The sequence below is a fragment of the Pongo abelii genome, chromosome 3, assembly GCF_028885655.2.
Source record: "Pongo abelii isolate AG06213 chromosome 3, NHGRI_mPonAbe1-v2.0_pri, whole genome shotgun sequence".
NCBI classification, from domain to species: Eukaryota; Metazoa; Chordata; class Mammalia; order Primates; family Hominidae; genus Pongo; species Pongo abelii.
The window spans coordinates 124,167,282-124,184,543 of NC_071988.2; the positions used below are offsets into that span (position 1 = coordinate 124,167,282).

A 17,262-nucleotide genomic window follows, 5' to 3' on the forward strand; every position below is an offset into this window, starting at 1 on the left:
AGAGGTTAGGAAAGTATTCTCTGAGGATGTCAGGTTTGAACTAGAATATAAAGGATGGAGTAGGCATTGTTCAGGCAGAAGAAAGGAGCAAAAACGTTCCAGGCAGAGGGAATGTTTGCCGGAATGTTTGCAGGAGTGGTGGGAAATAAAATTACTTTGTTTCTTCACAAGTTTACTGCAAGAATTTTCTCCCAGTACTTAAAAGCTTCACTCCTTTCTCCCCCCTTGGGATCTGGAAAGATCTTTAAAAAACCACTGCACTGTATTTTGGGGGAGGGCAGCAGGGCTAGGTGAGGTAACTAAGTTTTTCTGAACAATTCCTAGTGCCAGACATTCATTTTACATAGAATCTGTGTGTCAGGAAAAGTCAGGGGGAAAGGTAGAGAAGAAAATCGCCCAAAGCCATGGTATAGAGGCAGAATTGGGATTTAAGCTTAGGTCTTTCTGGGCTGGAAGCCTCAGTGTGTTTATACATCAAGGGGTCAGACGTGAATGCTCCCAGAGGCCAGGAAAGTACCACAAATAACATAGCAGCCTTGGGTAGGCAGTTGGGAGGGACCAGTCCTCTGGAGACAGCATCCTACCTCAGATTCAATGCATTTTATAGATTCAAAACATTTTAGGGCCAAATAAAACTAGGTATGAGAACAGATTCCATCCTCGAGTCTAATCACATCTTGGGAATCCTTTCTTTTTCATTAACATTTTAGTTATTATTGCCACTGTGTTTTTATTCCAGTGTCTTACACTTAGCAATCATCCACCTTCATTCTCAACTTGTGAGGGATCTACTAGAAGTCACAGCTGGTTTGATTTCTGATGACATTATCAACATGAGAAATGATCTGTACCAGGTAAGCAGAAATCTCAAGAAAACAACTGAAGAAAAATCTGTAGTTTACTTTTTCTTTTGTTATGTTTGGGTGCATGTTATTTTTAGTAATGTTAACAGTAGCAAAAACAAAAACAAACCTTTGTAGGTAATATCTAAAATCCCATTAGTTGAGAATGTTACTTTATGATGTAGGATCCTTTGATCTGTGGGTATAACGGCCATCAAGCCACAATGAAATTCAGCATCCCGCTAGGGGAAGGCAAACTTTAAACTTTAGAAATCAAACAGTTTTTTCATTTAAGAGGGAGAAACTAAAGTAAAAATGTCACATCTGTCAAGAAAAATAAAGTTAAAAAAAGTTTGAAAAGCCAGTAATTTATAATAATTTTGAAGTCTACTGAAACATACCTTGACAACATCCAGATTAAATGTATATCAAATAAAGCGTTCTGAAATCACCACACAGAAAGGTTAAAAGTTTGCTTGAGGAGGAAAAGGTGTCTTTCAGAAGCGGAAAGACAGCTCCAAGTGAGGAAAAGTGGGAACATCAGAGTTTTGCCCAAATCGGGTTTTCTTAGGAATTAATTAGGTGGGCTGAAAATACAAGTTGAGGAACTGTTTTTTCCAGAGGTCTTCCAACACTGCAAAGGGAGAAGTTAGCTGGAGACACAGCGAGGCCCCTTGATGGGCATGTGCAGAATTCAGGGAGAGGCAAGGAGCCTGGGAGCCACTTGGGCAGAAGCAGAGCTTGGACGTTGGTGATGGGAGCCCAGTGACCCCAGCCAGCCTTTCTGGCTGAGCAACTGCACTGGCATGAAGCCAAGATGGGGTTCGGCTCCTGAGGTTTCCTCCTTCCTGCCCCTGATTGCTTTTCCCACCTCACTGTCTTTCCCCTACTCCCACCAGTCTGCTGTATGGGGCTCCTGCCCTTGCCCACTTATTATCTTTCTCTTTGTCTCCTTCCCTTCATCGACCCGAAGCATCTTCCTCATCCTCCTTGGAGAGATGGTTTGCTGGTTCACGTGTATCTCTCACTCCAAAAATATGGCCAAAATCCTGTGTAATTATTTACTTAGTAAAGATATTTGTTCCTGCTCTCTCAGTTTTTAAAGCAGTGATGTGAATCATTTCTATTTCCTCACTTTAAAGGAAAATGCTTTTATTATTTTAAAGAAAATTAATTAAAACTTCATTTTCTTTCAAGGAAATTAAAATATTTATTTTCTTATTTTTATTTCCATTTTTTAAAATGTGCTTTAGGCCAGGTGCGGTGGCTCACACCTGTAATCCCAGCACTTTGGGAGGCCGAGGCAGGCAGATCATGAGATCAGGAGATTGAGATCATCCTGGCTAACATGGTGAAACCCCGTCTCTACTAAAAATACAAAAAAAAAAAAAAATTAGCCAGGCATGATGGCAGGCGCCTATAGTCCCAGCTACTCGGGAGGCTGAGGCAGGAGAATGGTGTGAACCCGGAGGCTGAGCTTGCAGTGAGGTGAGATCGTGGCACTGCACTCCAGCCTGGGTGACAGAGTGACACTCTGTCTCCAAAAAAAAAAAAAAAAAAAAGTGTGCTTTAAAGTGCATTTAAAGCAAAACTACTAAAACGTTTACATGTGGCTCTTAATAGTTTTTACCTGTGACTAGGTAAAAATTAATAGGTTTCCTGATAGGGGAAAATGACCATTTTTCATTCAATATAAGTTACCATTAGGCTTCTTCACTGGTTGTTGTGCTTCATGTCAAAGGAAAAGTAAAGTTAGTGACTCTTCACTGCCTGTTAATATAAAATAACTAGTATGAAGTGTGATTGTAGATTTACATTTAAAGGATGTCTTCTTGAAACTTTCATACCATTTTGGGGGTCATTGATATCCGTAAGGTCATTTTGCCTGTAAAGCTTGATTCTTGCAGACTTTTGACTGATTGTTCCTTGTAGTCATCACAAACCTATGAATAAAACTAGCAATGGGACATTGTAGCTTCTCAGTCCTCTTTTCAAACCCTGCTTAACAGTCATATTCAAGGAATTACTTATTTTATGTTTATAAATAGGATCTGCAAAGGACACAGCACAACAGGATTAGTAGCTGTGATTTTTTTTTGAGACGGAGTCTCGCTCTGTCACCCAGACTGGAATGCAGTGGCGCGATCTCAGCTCACTGCAACCTCCGCCTCCCAGGTTCAAGCGATTCTTCTGCCTCAGCCTCCTGAGTAGCTGGGATGACAGGCGTGCACCACCACACCCAGCTAATTTTTGTATTTTTAGTAGAGACGGGGTTTCACCATGTTGGTCTGGCTGGTCTTGAACTACTGATCTCGTGATCTGCCAGCCTTGGCCTCCCAAAATGCTGGGATTACAGGTATGAGCCACTGCGTCTGGCCAGTAGCTGTGATTTTTTTTTTTTTATATCCTAAACTCTTTACTGTATCATTTGGTTACATATGTTGAGACTCTCCAGTGTGTTAGAGACAAAAACCCTGAAACCACCACCATTGATACTTCTATCCCTTCTGATTTGGGGACTCTCAGAAGACTATATGTCCATTTTTCCCCCACCTTACCACCAGTCTCATTAATGGGCAGTGATTCTGGCTTCCCTAGTATGCCTTCTAGGTGTCAGACACACCCAGTGGCAACTTTGATTTGAGAATTAGAAACTGCTAAGATTTGAACTCTTGATTATCTGTTGTAAAGGTTCTCTAGTAACTATTATTAATGGAAAATGATACAGTTCTCTAAATAATTTGGATTATTTGACAGTTATCTTAAGCATTCTTCCCAAATACCTTTCACTAATCTTAGTACATTTCTGTGACCATCTGTCATGATCAAATTCCTCTCCCCACCCACCCTGTAGAAACACACTCAAAATAGTCCAAGTGCACAGAGTTAGGATTTTTTATGAAAATATTCTCTTTAAGCCTTTTTCTCCTCTCATTCTCCTTCCCCCGACATAGACAACCACTCTATCGTGTTTGGTATGGATTGTTTTATTTGTCTATGTTCCCATAAAACATTATTGGAGGGTCTTATGTATTTTTATTTTATGTTTTTAATTATTATAAATATCATGTATATTCATAGTTTTAAAAATGGTACAGAAGAATCTACATTGGAAAGTCAAAGTTGCCCACCCTGACAATGCCCAGGTCTGCTAGCACAAATGTCACTATTGTGTTTATAGGAAGTTTTTCAAGTACTGGATACAAATGTGCATATACTTGAAATACATAGATATTTTCATATACTCTCACATAAAATCCACATTATGTTAAATGTACTTCTCTTGCCTTGCATTAACCTTTAAAATTTTATAAATTTAATTTAATTATAGATTCAAAGGAGGTTACAAAAACATACTAGGAACTCCTAGTATTTACTGCAAGGAAACCAGAGGTCTCTTCACCCAGTTTCCCCCAATGGTAACATCCTGCATAACCTCAGAACAGTGTCAAAACCTGGAAATAGACGTTGGTACAATCCACAGATCTTAATCAGATTTCACCAGTTTTACACACACTTGTGTGTATCTGTATAGTTCTTTGTGCATATATTTTTTAAATGCCTAAGTGGCGTTGTGCTACATGTTACTGTATTTCTGCCTTCACTGCTTATCCACACAGTTCTATATACAGCTAGTTTGTTGTTTCAGCACCTGAAGAGAATCTAGTATGGGTCTTCCACCTATAACATCCTTGTTTCCTAGTAGTAGACATTTAACCAACTTCTAACTTCCTACCTCAGTAGATAATACTGCAGTGACTGTCCTCACTTATGTCCTCTTGTGGATTTGTGTCAGAATTTCACCCATATACATCTGCAAGTGTTGGGTTGCTGGGACATTTGTATATTTGGCTTTCCAGAATGTCTGTGTAAGTCCCCATGCCCACAGCCATAGCATGAAGGTATAATTGTTTAAGATATAATCCTTGGATTTAAGATCTAGAAGGTTTATATCATGGAAAACCATTGATTGGACTGCGGAAGAAAATATTAAAAAAAAAAAAACCTCTCTGACTCATAAGATATTTTTTAATTAAATTCAAGCTACAGATAATTTCTAATTCCTGAATGGTATACTATCTTATAATTTCAGATCCTTTTTTCACAATCTCATTCTCTTTCCTTTTCCCATCTCCCCAGGTAGCATTTCAGAAAACACAGATTAGTAAACACAGTTTCTATTGACTTATTTTTGAGAAGAAGGCTCTTGGCAACAATATCTAAAGTTTTGAGGACATCACTTCATTTCAGGCCAGGTTGATAGTCCTAGAAAATGAAAGAAATAAGGGCGAGTAATAATTTGGCAAAAAAAAAAGGGTCTTGATCTGATATATTAAATAATCACTGTAGTTGAGATTTAGACGACCCTCCCATCATTCATCCTGCCAGTTATCATGTGCTGTGGTCACCTACACAGCTAGGAGGTTGGTGGCTCACCTCCTACTATAGCCAGTAACTGCTCAATGAAAAGGGAATTTTAGGCAAATTGTCACAAGACTGGCTGGATGTCATAGTTAGGCTCCTGTGAAATAAACTGATTTGTGTAAAGATACATTGCTGTTCTCTGTCAGTGAACTCAGTTATTTGAAAGATACGTTTGTGATTGTATTTGTCTTACTCATTTTTGAAAACACACAGTTTGCAAAACATCTTATTTGCATTCACCAAAGTAATACCTTGTGGGCAGGATAGTCAAATGAACTATTTAAGTACCTATTAGGTATCAGCAGCTCACCTTTTTTATTCATCTGAGCCCCCTTGGTGAGATACTTGTATTATCCTGGTTGTTATTTAGAATCTTATAATACTTTTTATGAAATGGGTGTAGGAAAGCTATATTGACTGGTCTCAGGAGCCAGTCCATGGGACAGTATTTTTTAATTTAGTAAATTTAGTTTCCATGTCAGCGTAGAATCACGGCACTTTTGTTAATTGGTTTCTATTGAGTACTTTATTTAAATTTCTTCAGTGAAAACATAGCCTTAATTTGATTTAATATAAAATTATCAGCTGAAGGTAACTCCTACCAGAAATTTAAGAAAACTAAATTTACTACTAGGTGTGCTCAAAATCAACAATCAGTGGGTTGTAGTGAGAAACAAGAAGCTATTAAGACTTGTAAATATGAAAATAACCCACCACAGAAAAAATTGTAAGTATATGAAGTGATGGATTTGTAACTTAGCCTGATTTAATCATTTTATGTTGTAAACTTAGATTAAAACATCACATTGTACCTCATAAATATATACAATTACTATTTGTCAATTAAATTTAAGATAAATAAGAATTTTAAAACATGAATTATTGAATGGCTAAGTGTTAGTACAATATATGTACTTCATTAGCATATGGTATGGAACAGGATAACTTGGGTGCCAAGGTCAGAAGTTAATCTGGGAATGAGAAATATTCCTGCAGTATGGCCCCACCTATTGCAGTGACAGCTACCAAGCTGTGAGTTGTAAGTAAGTGTTCACTGCTGACCAGTGAATCTCCTGCCCTTTCACTTTCCAGACGCCCTTGCACTTGGCAGTGATCACTAATCAGGAAGATGTGGTGGAGGATTTGCTGAGGGCTGGGGCTGACCTGAGCCTTCTGGACCGCTTGGGTAACTCTGTTTTGCACCTAGCTGCCAAAGAAGGACATGATAAAGTTCTCAGTATCTTACTCAAGCACAGAAAGGCAGCACTACTTCTTGACCACCCCAACGGGGACGGTAAGAGACAATCACACATCATTGGTGTAACTTTCTCCACCTTCTAAATATCTACTAGGTATTTGATAAACGTGTGTTATTTGATTTGCACCCAAAAGTGCTTTCCTTAGTCACCTGGAGTTCATCATCTCTTTTGGGCATTTCTGTTGCTCACCAAAGCTTATTTTTTTAAAGATGATTTGGAATAGTTAGTAGGAGGAAAAAGCAGAGGCTTGAGTAAAGATTCATCTTGAAGTACACAAAGCGTCGTTTATTCAGAGAATGTTTATTTATGTTCAGTGTCTCCTGAGAACATAATAGGAGACTGTGGGTCTTCAAAGCAGAACAACAGACTTATAGTACCTTTACTGTCCCTCCCCATGATTCAGTTTTTGCCATTTCCTTTAGCTTCACAAGGGCCATCTTGTGAGTTAGCCATCCCATCCTGTGACTGTCCCTTTGCTTGGACCCTAGGTCTGAATGCCATTCATCTAGCCATGATGAGCAATAGCCTGCCATGTTTGCTGCTGCTGGTCGCCGCTGGGGCTGACGTCAATGCTCAGGAGCAGAAGTCCGGGCGCACAGCACTGCACCTGGCTGTGGAGCACGACAACATCTCATTGGCAGGCTGCCTGCTTCTGGAGGTGAAGGGCACACTTATGCTTTTGCATTAAATTCCTGAGGGAGATTTAAGGAAATCTTTTCAAAGAATGAAGTCAGTAGCTGTTGTTCTCCCTTACAATCAGCATTATTAGTTTAACATTTATGGAGGGCTTCAGAGTAGCACCTTTAGACATTCCCCCAACCCCCTTGCTTGACATCTCTAATTGGGGATTTCTTCAATGACAGAGCCAGCCCAAAGTAGCAATTGGGCTACTAATAGGACCCAAGGGGCCATGCACACTGGGAGGTGGGGACAAAAGGGCAAAAGAACCTTCCACTAACGCTTTCCTGTGTGGGCTGGATTGTAGGGTGATGCCCATGTGGACAGTACTACCTACGATGGAACCACACCCCTGCATATAGCAGCTGGGAGAGGGTCCACCAGGCTGGCAGCTCTTCTCAAAGCAGCAGGTAAGGTGGCGATCTGGCAGTCATTAATGAAAAATGTTACCAGGAATGCAAACCCAACTTCAATAGAGCAGCCATGTTGCCTTCTTTAAGCCACAGACCTACTGCTGAAGAACAAGGGTAAATAAAAATTATATGGCAAATCACATTTTATCTGCCATAAGGCACTGTTTGGACTAGTAATCTTGGGCTTTACCCTGACAGTCATTTTAGTTTTTACTTTCTGATTCATCTGTTTGTTTGGGGTTTATTGTTTAGATTGACTCCCATGACAAAGGGTCTTTTCAAAGTAGAGTTTGATTCCTTATAGAATTCTGAGTGGTATCAGTCTCAGATCATATCAGAAGGCCCCAGAAGAAAAAGATTATTGGTATAAGAAATCATTTAAAGACTTCATTTTGAAAGAAATGTCTCTTAGAAATTGAAGTGTAGGAAAAAGAAAATGGGCCATGTATTAAGACCCATTATGTGGAAGGCACTAAAAATGGCTAGCACTTATTGACCTTTCTGTGTACCAGGCACTGTGATACGCACTTTATGTGCACAGTCTCATTTAATGCCCAATCACCCCTTGTGACAAATACCATTATTATTCCCCATCTTAGAGTCAAGGAAACAGACTAGAGAGACTACCAGATCCCACTTCAGGGTTCCAGTAAGTGACAGAGCTATGAATCACACTTTGGCAGTGTGAACTTCAAGACTTTATTCTCTCTACTATGTTTCTCTCTCCTATTTTTCTCATAGGTTTGCAGATGTTATTCCATTTAATTCTCTAGTCCTGTGAAGTATAGAAAATTATCCATGCTGATCTTTGAATCTCCAGTGCCTTGCATATTTAGAACCTCAAAATATGTGTAATGAAATTGGCATCTGAAGCCTGCCCTGACATATCTGATATACTTTAGAGGCTTTTGTTTTTTTTTAACTTAGAAGGTAAATGCTTCATAAATTCAAGAAAACAAAGCAAAAGACATAGGAACTTTTTCTTTGGGACACCATATTTTTCTTTTCTCTTTTGTTAAATAGAGCTTTTTCTTGAACAAGAAACTCTGATTGCAGTGGGTATTAATAGTTTTAGAAGACACTGATTAATTAAATGCCTTCCAACAAGAAGCTATAACCAGCCAGACGTGATGGCTCACACCTGTAATCCCAGCACTTTGAGAGGCTGAGGTGGGAGGATCACTTGCACTAGGAGTGTGAGACCAACCAGGGCAACATTGTAAGACCTCATCTCCATTAAAAATTTTAAAAAGTAGCCGGGCATGGTGGCACGCGCCTATAGTCCCAGCTAGTTTGGAGGTCGAGGTAGGAGTATCGCTTGAGCCTGGGAGTTCAAGGGTGCAGTGAGATACAGTTTCACCACTGCACTCCAGCCTGAGCTATAGAATAAGACCCTGTCTCAAAAAAAAAAAAAAAAAAAAGAGAGAAAAAGAAAGAAACTATAACCCTTTTAAAAATGCTTTATATTGAATTCTCAGAATCCCATGAAAGGAAAAGTAAGTAACAGTTTCTCTGATATATAAATGAAGAAACTCAGATGAAAAACCAAGTCCTAATCTTAATGTCATGGAAAAGGTCAGTTAAGTCCGAGTGTGGTGGCTCATACCTGTAATCCCAGCACTCTGGGAGGCCAAGGTGGGTGGATCACCTGAGATTGGCAGTTCGAGACTCACCTGGCCAACATGACGAAACCCCATCTCTACTAAAAATACAAAAATTAGCTGGGTGTGGTGGCATGCATCTGTAATCCCAGCTACTCAGAAGGCTGAGGAAGGAGAATCACTTGAGCCCTGGAGTCTGAGGTTGCAGTGAGCTGAGACGGCGCCATTGCACTCCAGCCTGGGCAACAGAGCAAGACTCCATCTCAAAAAAAAAAAAAAAAAAAGTGTCAGTTAAGAGATAGCTCATCCCTCCACACTTTGGTCCTGTAAATTGTTCATCTTAATTTCTCCATGTTTTTTTGTGGTGGGATTACATTTATTGCCTCATAGGTCAGGCCAGAACTGGGAGAATAAAATCAAGAAACAGCATGAAGATCCTTCTTTGTTTCCCATTAAGTACTCTTCTATTATTGATATTGACCCATCTGATGTTCTCCCAGCAAGATAAAAACAAGTTCTGCCTCAAAAATGGAATCATCAAGCTAAACACTCATAAAAATCATCTAAACCTCTGAGAAGTAACTCTAGCTCTAGTCTTTGAGTTACTTTGGTGTTTTGTTTATTTGTTTGTTGTTTTTGTTTTTGCTGGATGCTAAAGAGCAGACTACATTTCCCAAAATATTTCAATAATTATACATCCTAGCAGGTTTGTTTATTTAAAGATCAGAACCCTGGCATTGCTGTACCCAGCAATGAAACTGGCCATGCTGTCACTAGACATCAAGCATCTTTGCTCTTTTGATTGTCCAAGAAAAGGGGCTGAGAAATACACATTGTCACGCATAAATTTGAATAGTTAGGACCCTAATCCTGAGGGTGCACCCTAGTGGCTATAATCATGCTGTCCATCAGCCCTAGGATTAAAGATGCACCATTCAGTTGAGAAATATCCTGTAGAGTTAAATGTGAAAGAGTATTTGAAGTCTTTTTTTTTTTTCAGTAGTATCTTTGGCTATTTCAGGTGTCATAAGACACTTTAACGATCAAAGTAAATTACAATTTTAAAATAATTTCTCTGGATATTCCAGTAGAAACGTTTTATGATTTAAAAATTATCCAGGAGATTGCCTCAAGCTGCTACATTGCTTTGCCTTTGGGAATCTGACCTTTGCAGGCAGTTGGAAGTTGACAGGATCTGGGTTTACCTAATGCTGTGTAATCTAACTTCGCAGGAGCAGATCCCCTGGTGGAGAACTTTGAGCCTCTCTATGACCTGGATGACTCTTGGGAAAATGCAGGAGAGGATGAAGGAGTTGTGCCTGGAACCACGCCTCTAGATATGGCCACCAGCTGGCAGGTGAGTGCCGCTCCATCTGTCTGATGGCTGCCCCTGAGGGAGTCAGAGGTTCAGGAATGTAAGAACAGATGGTCTTCCTGGTGCTTTATTCCCCAAAGAACATGCCTATTATTTTTAAGAAAGTCTGTTTGTCAGAAACCATTTTTATCTTGAAAAACCCTATCCATGAAAGATCTAGGTCAGCCGAGTTCTAAGTATGAAAGTGTATGCCTAATCAGATCAGAGTTGAGATGTGAGAAAAGGTTAGAAGAAAAACACAAAATTCACATAAAAGTTACCCATTCCAAATTCACACCAGAATTGTTACCATCTCAATTTCTGAAGCTAAGATAAATGTTACTGTTTGCTTAGGACTTAGGTAAGTGATTTCAGGATGTAAAAATAAACTAAGAATTCTTCTTAGAATTTCAATAAATATAAACAGAGTAAATAGATTTAAAGCCTTCCTCAAAACTCCACAGGGCTGAGATCTGAAGATATAAAGCAGTTACTAGGTCATTTGGCCCCAGGAAGAAAAGCCAGAGGGAGGAGGTGGGCAGCATGCAAGCTCTCCAACATAACAAGATCAGTTCTTCTAGAGGCGAGAGCTGCTCCACTTCTAAAACTGCTCATGTGCCTCCCACAGCCTGTTTGTGTCCAGCTCACTGACGTTGGCAGAGACTCCATGGTTCTCCCTTTATGTTAGCACCTCATTTCCCCAGAAGGCCTTGCCACAGAACACACAAAGATGATGCACTCAGTGACCCCACGCTCTCCTTACCCAGGTCAGCCAGCAACAGAGTGACTGCAGAGGACACCACAAATGCCTCTGCAGCTACGGAATAATTTTTCTTCTAGCCTAAGACATTTCTGGACCCTCAGTTAAAATGTCAGTATTGCCAGAGGGTTAACACCAAGCCTTGTGAACATCTAGACATCTCAATTTGAGCAAGTTTATACAATTCATTCTCATAAGCTTGTTACTATGGAAGAGGGGAGACAGCTTCACAGCTCTGAGTAAGCTCTTCGCTAACCTTAGGTCTGTGAGCAGTAGATGATTGACATGGTGGCCTGGACTGCCTGTTCCTTCCAAAAGGCTATAGCTCTGACTCTCTGCAGTTTGGTTGGGTATTCTGACCCAGCTCAGAGAGTTTGTGCAAAGCACTATTTCCCAGCACCAGAGCCCCTACAGCTGTTCTTCCCCCAAAGGGTACCATATTCTTGGAGGGTGGTGCTGATTCCTCTTGCCATTCCTCCATCGTTAGGGTACCAGGCCCTCCTAAGGAGGACGTGCTGAGTTGTTTATTATAAAGAAACAGACCGCCCCAGTGGTCCCTTTGATGTATAACGATTTCTGGTGTTTTTCTTTCCAACAGGTATTTGACATATTAAATGGGAAACCATATGAGCCAGAGTTTATATCTGATGATTTACTAGCACAAGGTGGGTTGTAATAAAACCAGATTCTCTTAACCATTATTATCTCCACACTGTCATTTAAAGGGAGGAACCAGCATTATCCAGGGTCTACTGTGAAAAGTACATTTCTTATTTCAGAACCAAAAGATGCTAGAGGTAGATAAGGAGAATATCCAGTTTTAATCTACTGTAAATATATACTGCCTTCTACTCAGTTGGGCTTTGACCTTCAAATAGAGTAGCTTGGTTGGTTCCACTGGGAGTTGGACGGCAAGCCAGGCAGCAATGATCAGTCCCTCCAGAGTGTCTATGGCATGTTAGAACAAGTGTGTTCCTTCTTCATTTCCTTCAGGAGACATGAAACAGCTGGCTGAAGATGTGAAGCTGCAGCTCTATAAGTTGCTAGAAATTCCTGATCCAGACAAAAACTGGGCTACTCTGGCACAGAAATTAGGTCTGGGGATACTTAATAATGCCTTCCGGCTGAGTCCTGCTCCTTCCAAAACACTTATGGACAACTATGAGGTAACACCTTACCTTACAGATTTAGCAATTTTCATTTGACTTTACTCTGTTAACATCTCTGGCCAGGGCATAATCTCCTTCCCTTTTCCTTAACTCTGAAGAAGAAAACCAGTCATTGCCCAAGGCCTAGGAGGGTGACCCAGGCCAAGTTGGCAGCCCATCTTCCTGAGAATGCTGTTTTCAGATACCTTCAGAATTTCCCCGTTTTCAAATACCTGGAGACTTCCTGTGAAAATGCTACGTAGAGGGTCAGGATTTTCACAGAACTTTAACGGCCCTGAGCAAACAATCGACTGTAATCAACATGTGTAGTAGCTTCCTGTCCCCAAGAACACACCTTACCCCATGGCAGGGCATTGAGTCATGTTCTGTGAGGTGACTCCTAGTGGAGCCATTACCCGGGAATTTTTTTTTTTTCATTTCTAAAAATAAAATGTAGAAAAGCATGGGGTGAAGTTTTCTGTTGAAAATTTCATGGTTAGCTTTTGTTTCTGCATGGATTTCAAAGCCTCAGCTTACAGAGGGAGACTGTGTAGACGTCACTGTAGGCAGAGTTTCACTGCCTCAGCGCTTCTCTCACTGTCTCTCTCTATGCTTACTACAAACCACTTCTCTGTGATTTCCTGAGTGGTCTTTGAGCCGAAACAGGAAACTTGATTCGAAGACTGTATTTTCTTAGTCGCTTTTCTCTGACCTTTCCATTTCCTCCTGGCTCCTGAGTGGAGGAGGCAGCATGGAAGAGGGAAGGGTGGGCTGTCAGTGCTTACAGCCTGCACTGGGACTCGAACACAAGAACATGCTCCTCCTTTCTTTCTTTCTCACAGGTCTCTGGGGGGACAGTCAGAGAGCTGGTGGAGGCCCTGAGACAAATGGGCTACACCGAAGCGATTGAAGTGATCCAGGCAGCCTCCAGCCCAGTGAAGACCACCTCTCAGACCCACTCGCTGCCTCTCTCGCCTGCCTCCACAAGGCAGCAAATAGGTAAAGAAAAAAGACAAAAGGCAGTGGGGATATTTTCCAGCTCCCCCAAGCTGGTGTCTTCAGCTGTCTTTGGATATGGTGTGGCAGTTTTCTTTCTCATCTTCTGGATACACTTCCCTGTGTGTCTGTCTGCCTCCTGGGCTCACCCTCTGCCTCTCTTGATAGTACCATTCATATGAGGGGGCCGTACCCTTGGAAAATCACATTGACACATGAACTACTTAGTAAACACTAAATAATACAATAAATACTACAAACTACATGATGTGGGTGATTAAATTTAAGACATGAGAGAAATAATATTTACCTTAAAGAGAGAACCATCTCCTTCTTCCTTTGCCTCCTCTTTCATGCTTATGACACTGACCTTGTCCCCCACCATATATGGGACTACGTGTCGTGCCACCAAAAGTCTCGCAACCATATGAAATGGACTCTCAACCCAGCCCAGTAATCCTATATTTCCTACAATTTCATTCTCCCACTCTGTAAATGACCATTCCATGCTTTCTATTTCTAAACCCCCAACACTCCTTCCCTCCCCTTACTCATGCAACACCCTTGCTTCACACTCTGTTGGAAACAGAAGAAACCAGAACCCTCTCACCTTTGCACCAAGTGCCAGCCCACCTGTGCCTGTGCCCACATTGGCAGCCTTCCATCCAGACTTGGTGGGTTAAATTTCTTTGCCCAGCTGAGGAGCCACCTCTCCCCTGAGTCTAACCCCGTCACCTTTACTAGGTTGTTGTTCCTGTTAATTCTTAGCTCTCTCTCCTGTACTAGCCGTTCCTCCTCCCCACTCTCCGACTAGGTCACCTAGCAAGCATTTCATGAGTTCCTCATCTTTAAAAACAAAACACACCGAAACAATCACCCTCTTGATCCCACATCCCATTTAGCTACAGTCCAACTGCTGTATTCCCATACATAGCAGAGTTCCTCCGAATAATTTTTTAGAGTTGTTCTTTCCAGCTTGCCACCTTCCACCCTCTGCTTGGCCTCCTGCAGTTGGGATCCCATCCCCACCACTCCACCAGGCCTGCTGTTCTCACAGTGACCAGTCACCTCCACATTGCCAGATCTGGTCACCTCCTTTTTACCTTGGCCACTTGCAGAGTGTGTCATGGTTGACCCCTACATTCAACTTCAGACCGTCTCCATTCCTGGCTCCTCCACAGCACACTCCCCTGGCTGCCTCTTCCACACTCACCTTTTAAAGTCACAGCCCTCCAGGGTCAGTCCTAAACCCTCCCTGCTTGGTACCTCACCCAAGCCCAATACTGGCCACATCTGTCAGAAGCACTGCCATCTTCTAGGAGATTAAGACAAAACCCAAGAATTCCTCAGGAGTCCTTTCTGCCACTAATCACTTCATATGCGACCCATCAAGTGTCATCCTGTCTGCGACCACTGCCCTAGTCCAGCCCGCCATCATTTCCTGCCTAGATTCTTGCACGGCTCCTACTCAGTCCCCTTGTTTCCTTCCTGTCCACCTCCCTTCAGTCCACTCTCCGCCCAACAGATGGTATGATTCTTCTTAAAAATCAGTGACATTGTGTTACTTCTGGGTTATGCCCTTCAGTTCGTTCAGTCATTCATTCAGCAAATCCTGATCGAGCATACACTGTGTGCCTAGCAATGTTCGAGGTTTTAAAGATAAAACTGTGTCCCTGCTTTACTCGTTTGCTTTCTTAAACATTGCTGTGGAAGCTCTTCCTCCACACTGCCCTTCCATTCCCAAGTGTTTTCTCTGCTCCCCTGGCTCACTAGTCTGACCAGCCTTTTGACTGTTCTCTTCCCATTCCCTGGAAAGCTCTTAATTGGCTGGCTCTTTCTTGCCACTCAGTTTCAGCACCCATCTCACCCTGCCAGGGGGCCTTCCCAGGGGAGCAAGGGCAGACGTCATTGTCTGCACTTGAGAAAGGAATAATGTATCCGCCGGAAAAAAACCCAGATCTCCTGAGTCACAGCCCAGTGCTCCTTCTGCACAGATATTAAAAAAGAAAAAAAGCAAATACTTAACATTTTTTAAAAAGTAAATACCTAAGCATTAAGCCCTTAATTTGTAGTTATTTTTAGGATATCGCATAGTTTGTAACCCATAATAGACATCAAATAAAGATTGGTTGATTAAACAAATCAGTCAATACCAAGATGATAGTCATGCCACTGGCATTAAAGTCTTAATATTCTAATATTGGAATTTGATACGTAAGAAGATAGATAGCATTTTAATTAGTGTATGTTAGACTTCTGTTTCCTTACTCACTGTATAGGAAATAATTTGTCTTGGTCATATCCCTAAGGATACTTATAAACAAAGGGAATTCAACCTGATTTTCCAGTATAGACTCATTTTCACCGAAATCATTTTACTTTTATTGCTACCAAAAATGTTTTCAAGGCAATGCATGCTGTAATAGAATATGAGGCCCAGAGAGAGATCTCATTTTTAGTTCTTGCTTCTGTCACCAATTTATTTTGCTGAGGTTCAGCAGTTTCCCCAGCTATGAAATAGATAATACAGTGGTTGGAAAACTACACTTGATTTCTAAGGGAAAAAAGGGTCCATTGTGAGTCAAGAGAATTCAGAAAGGATTCTCATAAACACAAGACTAGATTGCGGGAAGATGTGAAAGCATTTGGCTAATTCTGACATTTGGCTAATAACATCCTCACAGTATGTCCCACAGTATCTTCTGCCCTTCCCACCACGGTAAGCAGTCATGACAGTGAGAGTGGCATAGGTGGGATGTGTGGCTGGCAGAAGCCAGTGGGCAAGAGTTGTCCACAGAATAGTCCATGAGCTTTTTAGAGCCAAACTTGGAGCCTGTCTGGAGCATAAGGTGTATGAGAGGAAAGGCTTGCCTGGTCCTGGCCATTCCCCCAGTGAATTTGTGCTTTCTCCCCTCAGACGAGCTCCAAGACAGTGACAGTGTCTGCGACAGCGGCGTGGAGACATCCTTCCGCAAACTCAGCTTTACCGAGTCTCTGACCAGTGGTGCCTCACTGCTAACTCTCAACAAAATGCCCCATGATTATGGGCAGGAAGGACCTCTAGAAGGCAAAATTTAGCCTGCTGACAATTTCCCACACCGTGTAAACCAAAGCCGTAAAATTCCACTGCATTGTCCACAAGACAGAAGCTGAAGCGCATCCAAAGGTGCTCAGAGAGCCGGCCCGCCTGAATCATTCTCGATTTAACTCGAGACCTTTTCAACTTGGCTTCCTTTCTTGGTTCATAAATGAATTTTAGTTTGGTTCACTTACAGATAGTATCTAGCAATCACAGCACTGGCTGAGCGGATGCATCTGGGGATGAGGTTGCTGACTAAGCTTTGCCGGCTGCTGCTGGATCACAGCTGCTTTCTGTTGTCATTACTGTTGTCCCTCTGCTACGTTCCTATTGTCATTAAAGGTATCACGGTCGCCACGTGGCATTCCTTCTGACCATCCACAGCATCGTTTTGCATTCAAATTAAGGGTTAAGAAAAGGGATATTTTAAAAATGAGAGTCACTTGATGTGCCATTTAAAAAAGGCATATTGCTTTTTCTAATGTGGTTATTTCTCTGATTTGCAAAAAAAAAAAAAAAAACGTACTTGTCAATATTTAAACATGGTTACAATCATTGCTAAAAATGGTATTTTCCCCCTTTTCTGCATTTTGCTATTGTAAATATGTTTTTTAGATCAAATACTTTAAAGGAAAAAATGTTGGATTTATAAATGCTATTTTTTATTTTACTTTTATAATAAAAGGAAAAGCAAATTGATGACCTCA

At 41.3% G+C, this 17,262-nt stretch overlaps 1 protein-coding gene across 4 annotated transcripts in view; it reads left to right on the forward strand.

The window, feature by feature from the left end:
• NFKB1 (nuclear factor kappa B subunit 1) overlaps nt 1-17,262 on the forward strand; it is a 115,938-nt gene extending 98,676 nt beyond the window's left edge. For all 4 annotated transcript variants that reach the window (XM_054553513.2, XM_054553514.2, XM_024245821.3 and 1 more), the window contains 9 exons: nt 740-854; nt 6,360-6,561; nt 7,015-7,184; nt 7,512-7,614; nt 10,451-10,575; nt 11,931-11,997; nt 12,326-12,498; nt 13,323-13,479; nt 16,394-17,262. In XM_054553513.2, coding sequence (XP_054409488.1) covers nt 740-854; nt 6,360-6,561; nt 7,015-7,184; nt 7,512-7,614; nt 10,451-10,575; nt 11,931-11,997; nt 12,326-12,498; nt 13,323-13,479; nt 16,394-16,554 — 1,273 coding nt within the window. In that variant the 3' untranslated portion in view covers nt 16,555-17,262. The remainder of the gene's footprint in view (nt 1-739; nt 855-6,359; nt 6,562-7,014; nt 7,185-7,511; nt 7,615-10,450; nt 10,576-11,930; nt 11,998-12,325; nt 12,499-13,322; nt 13,480-16,393) is intronic.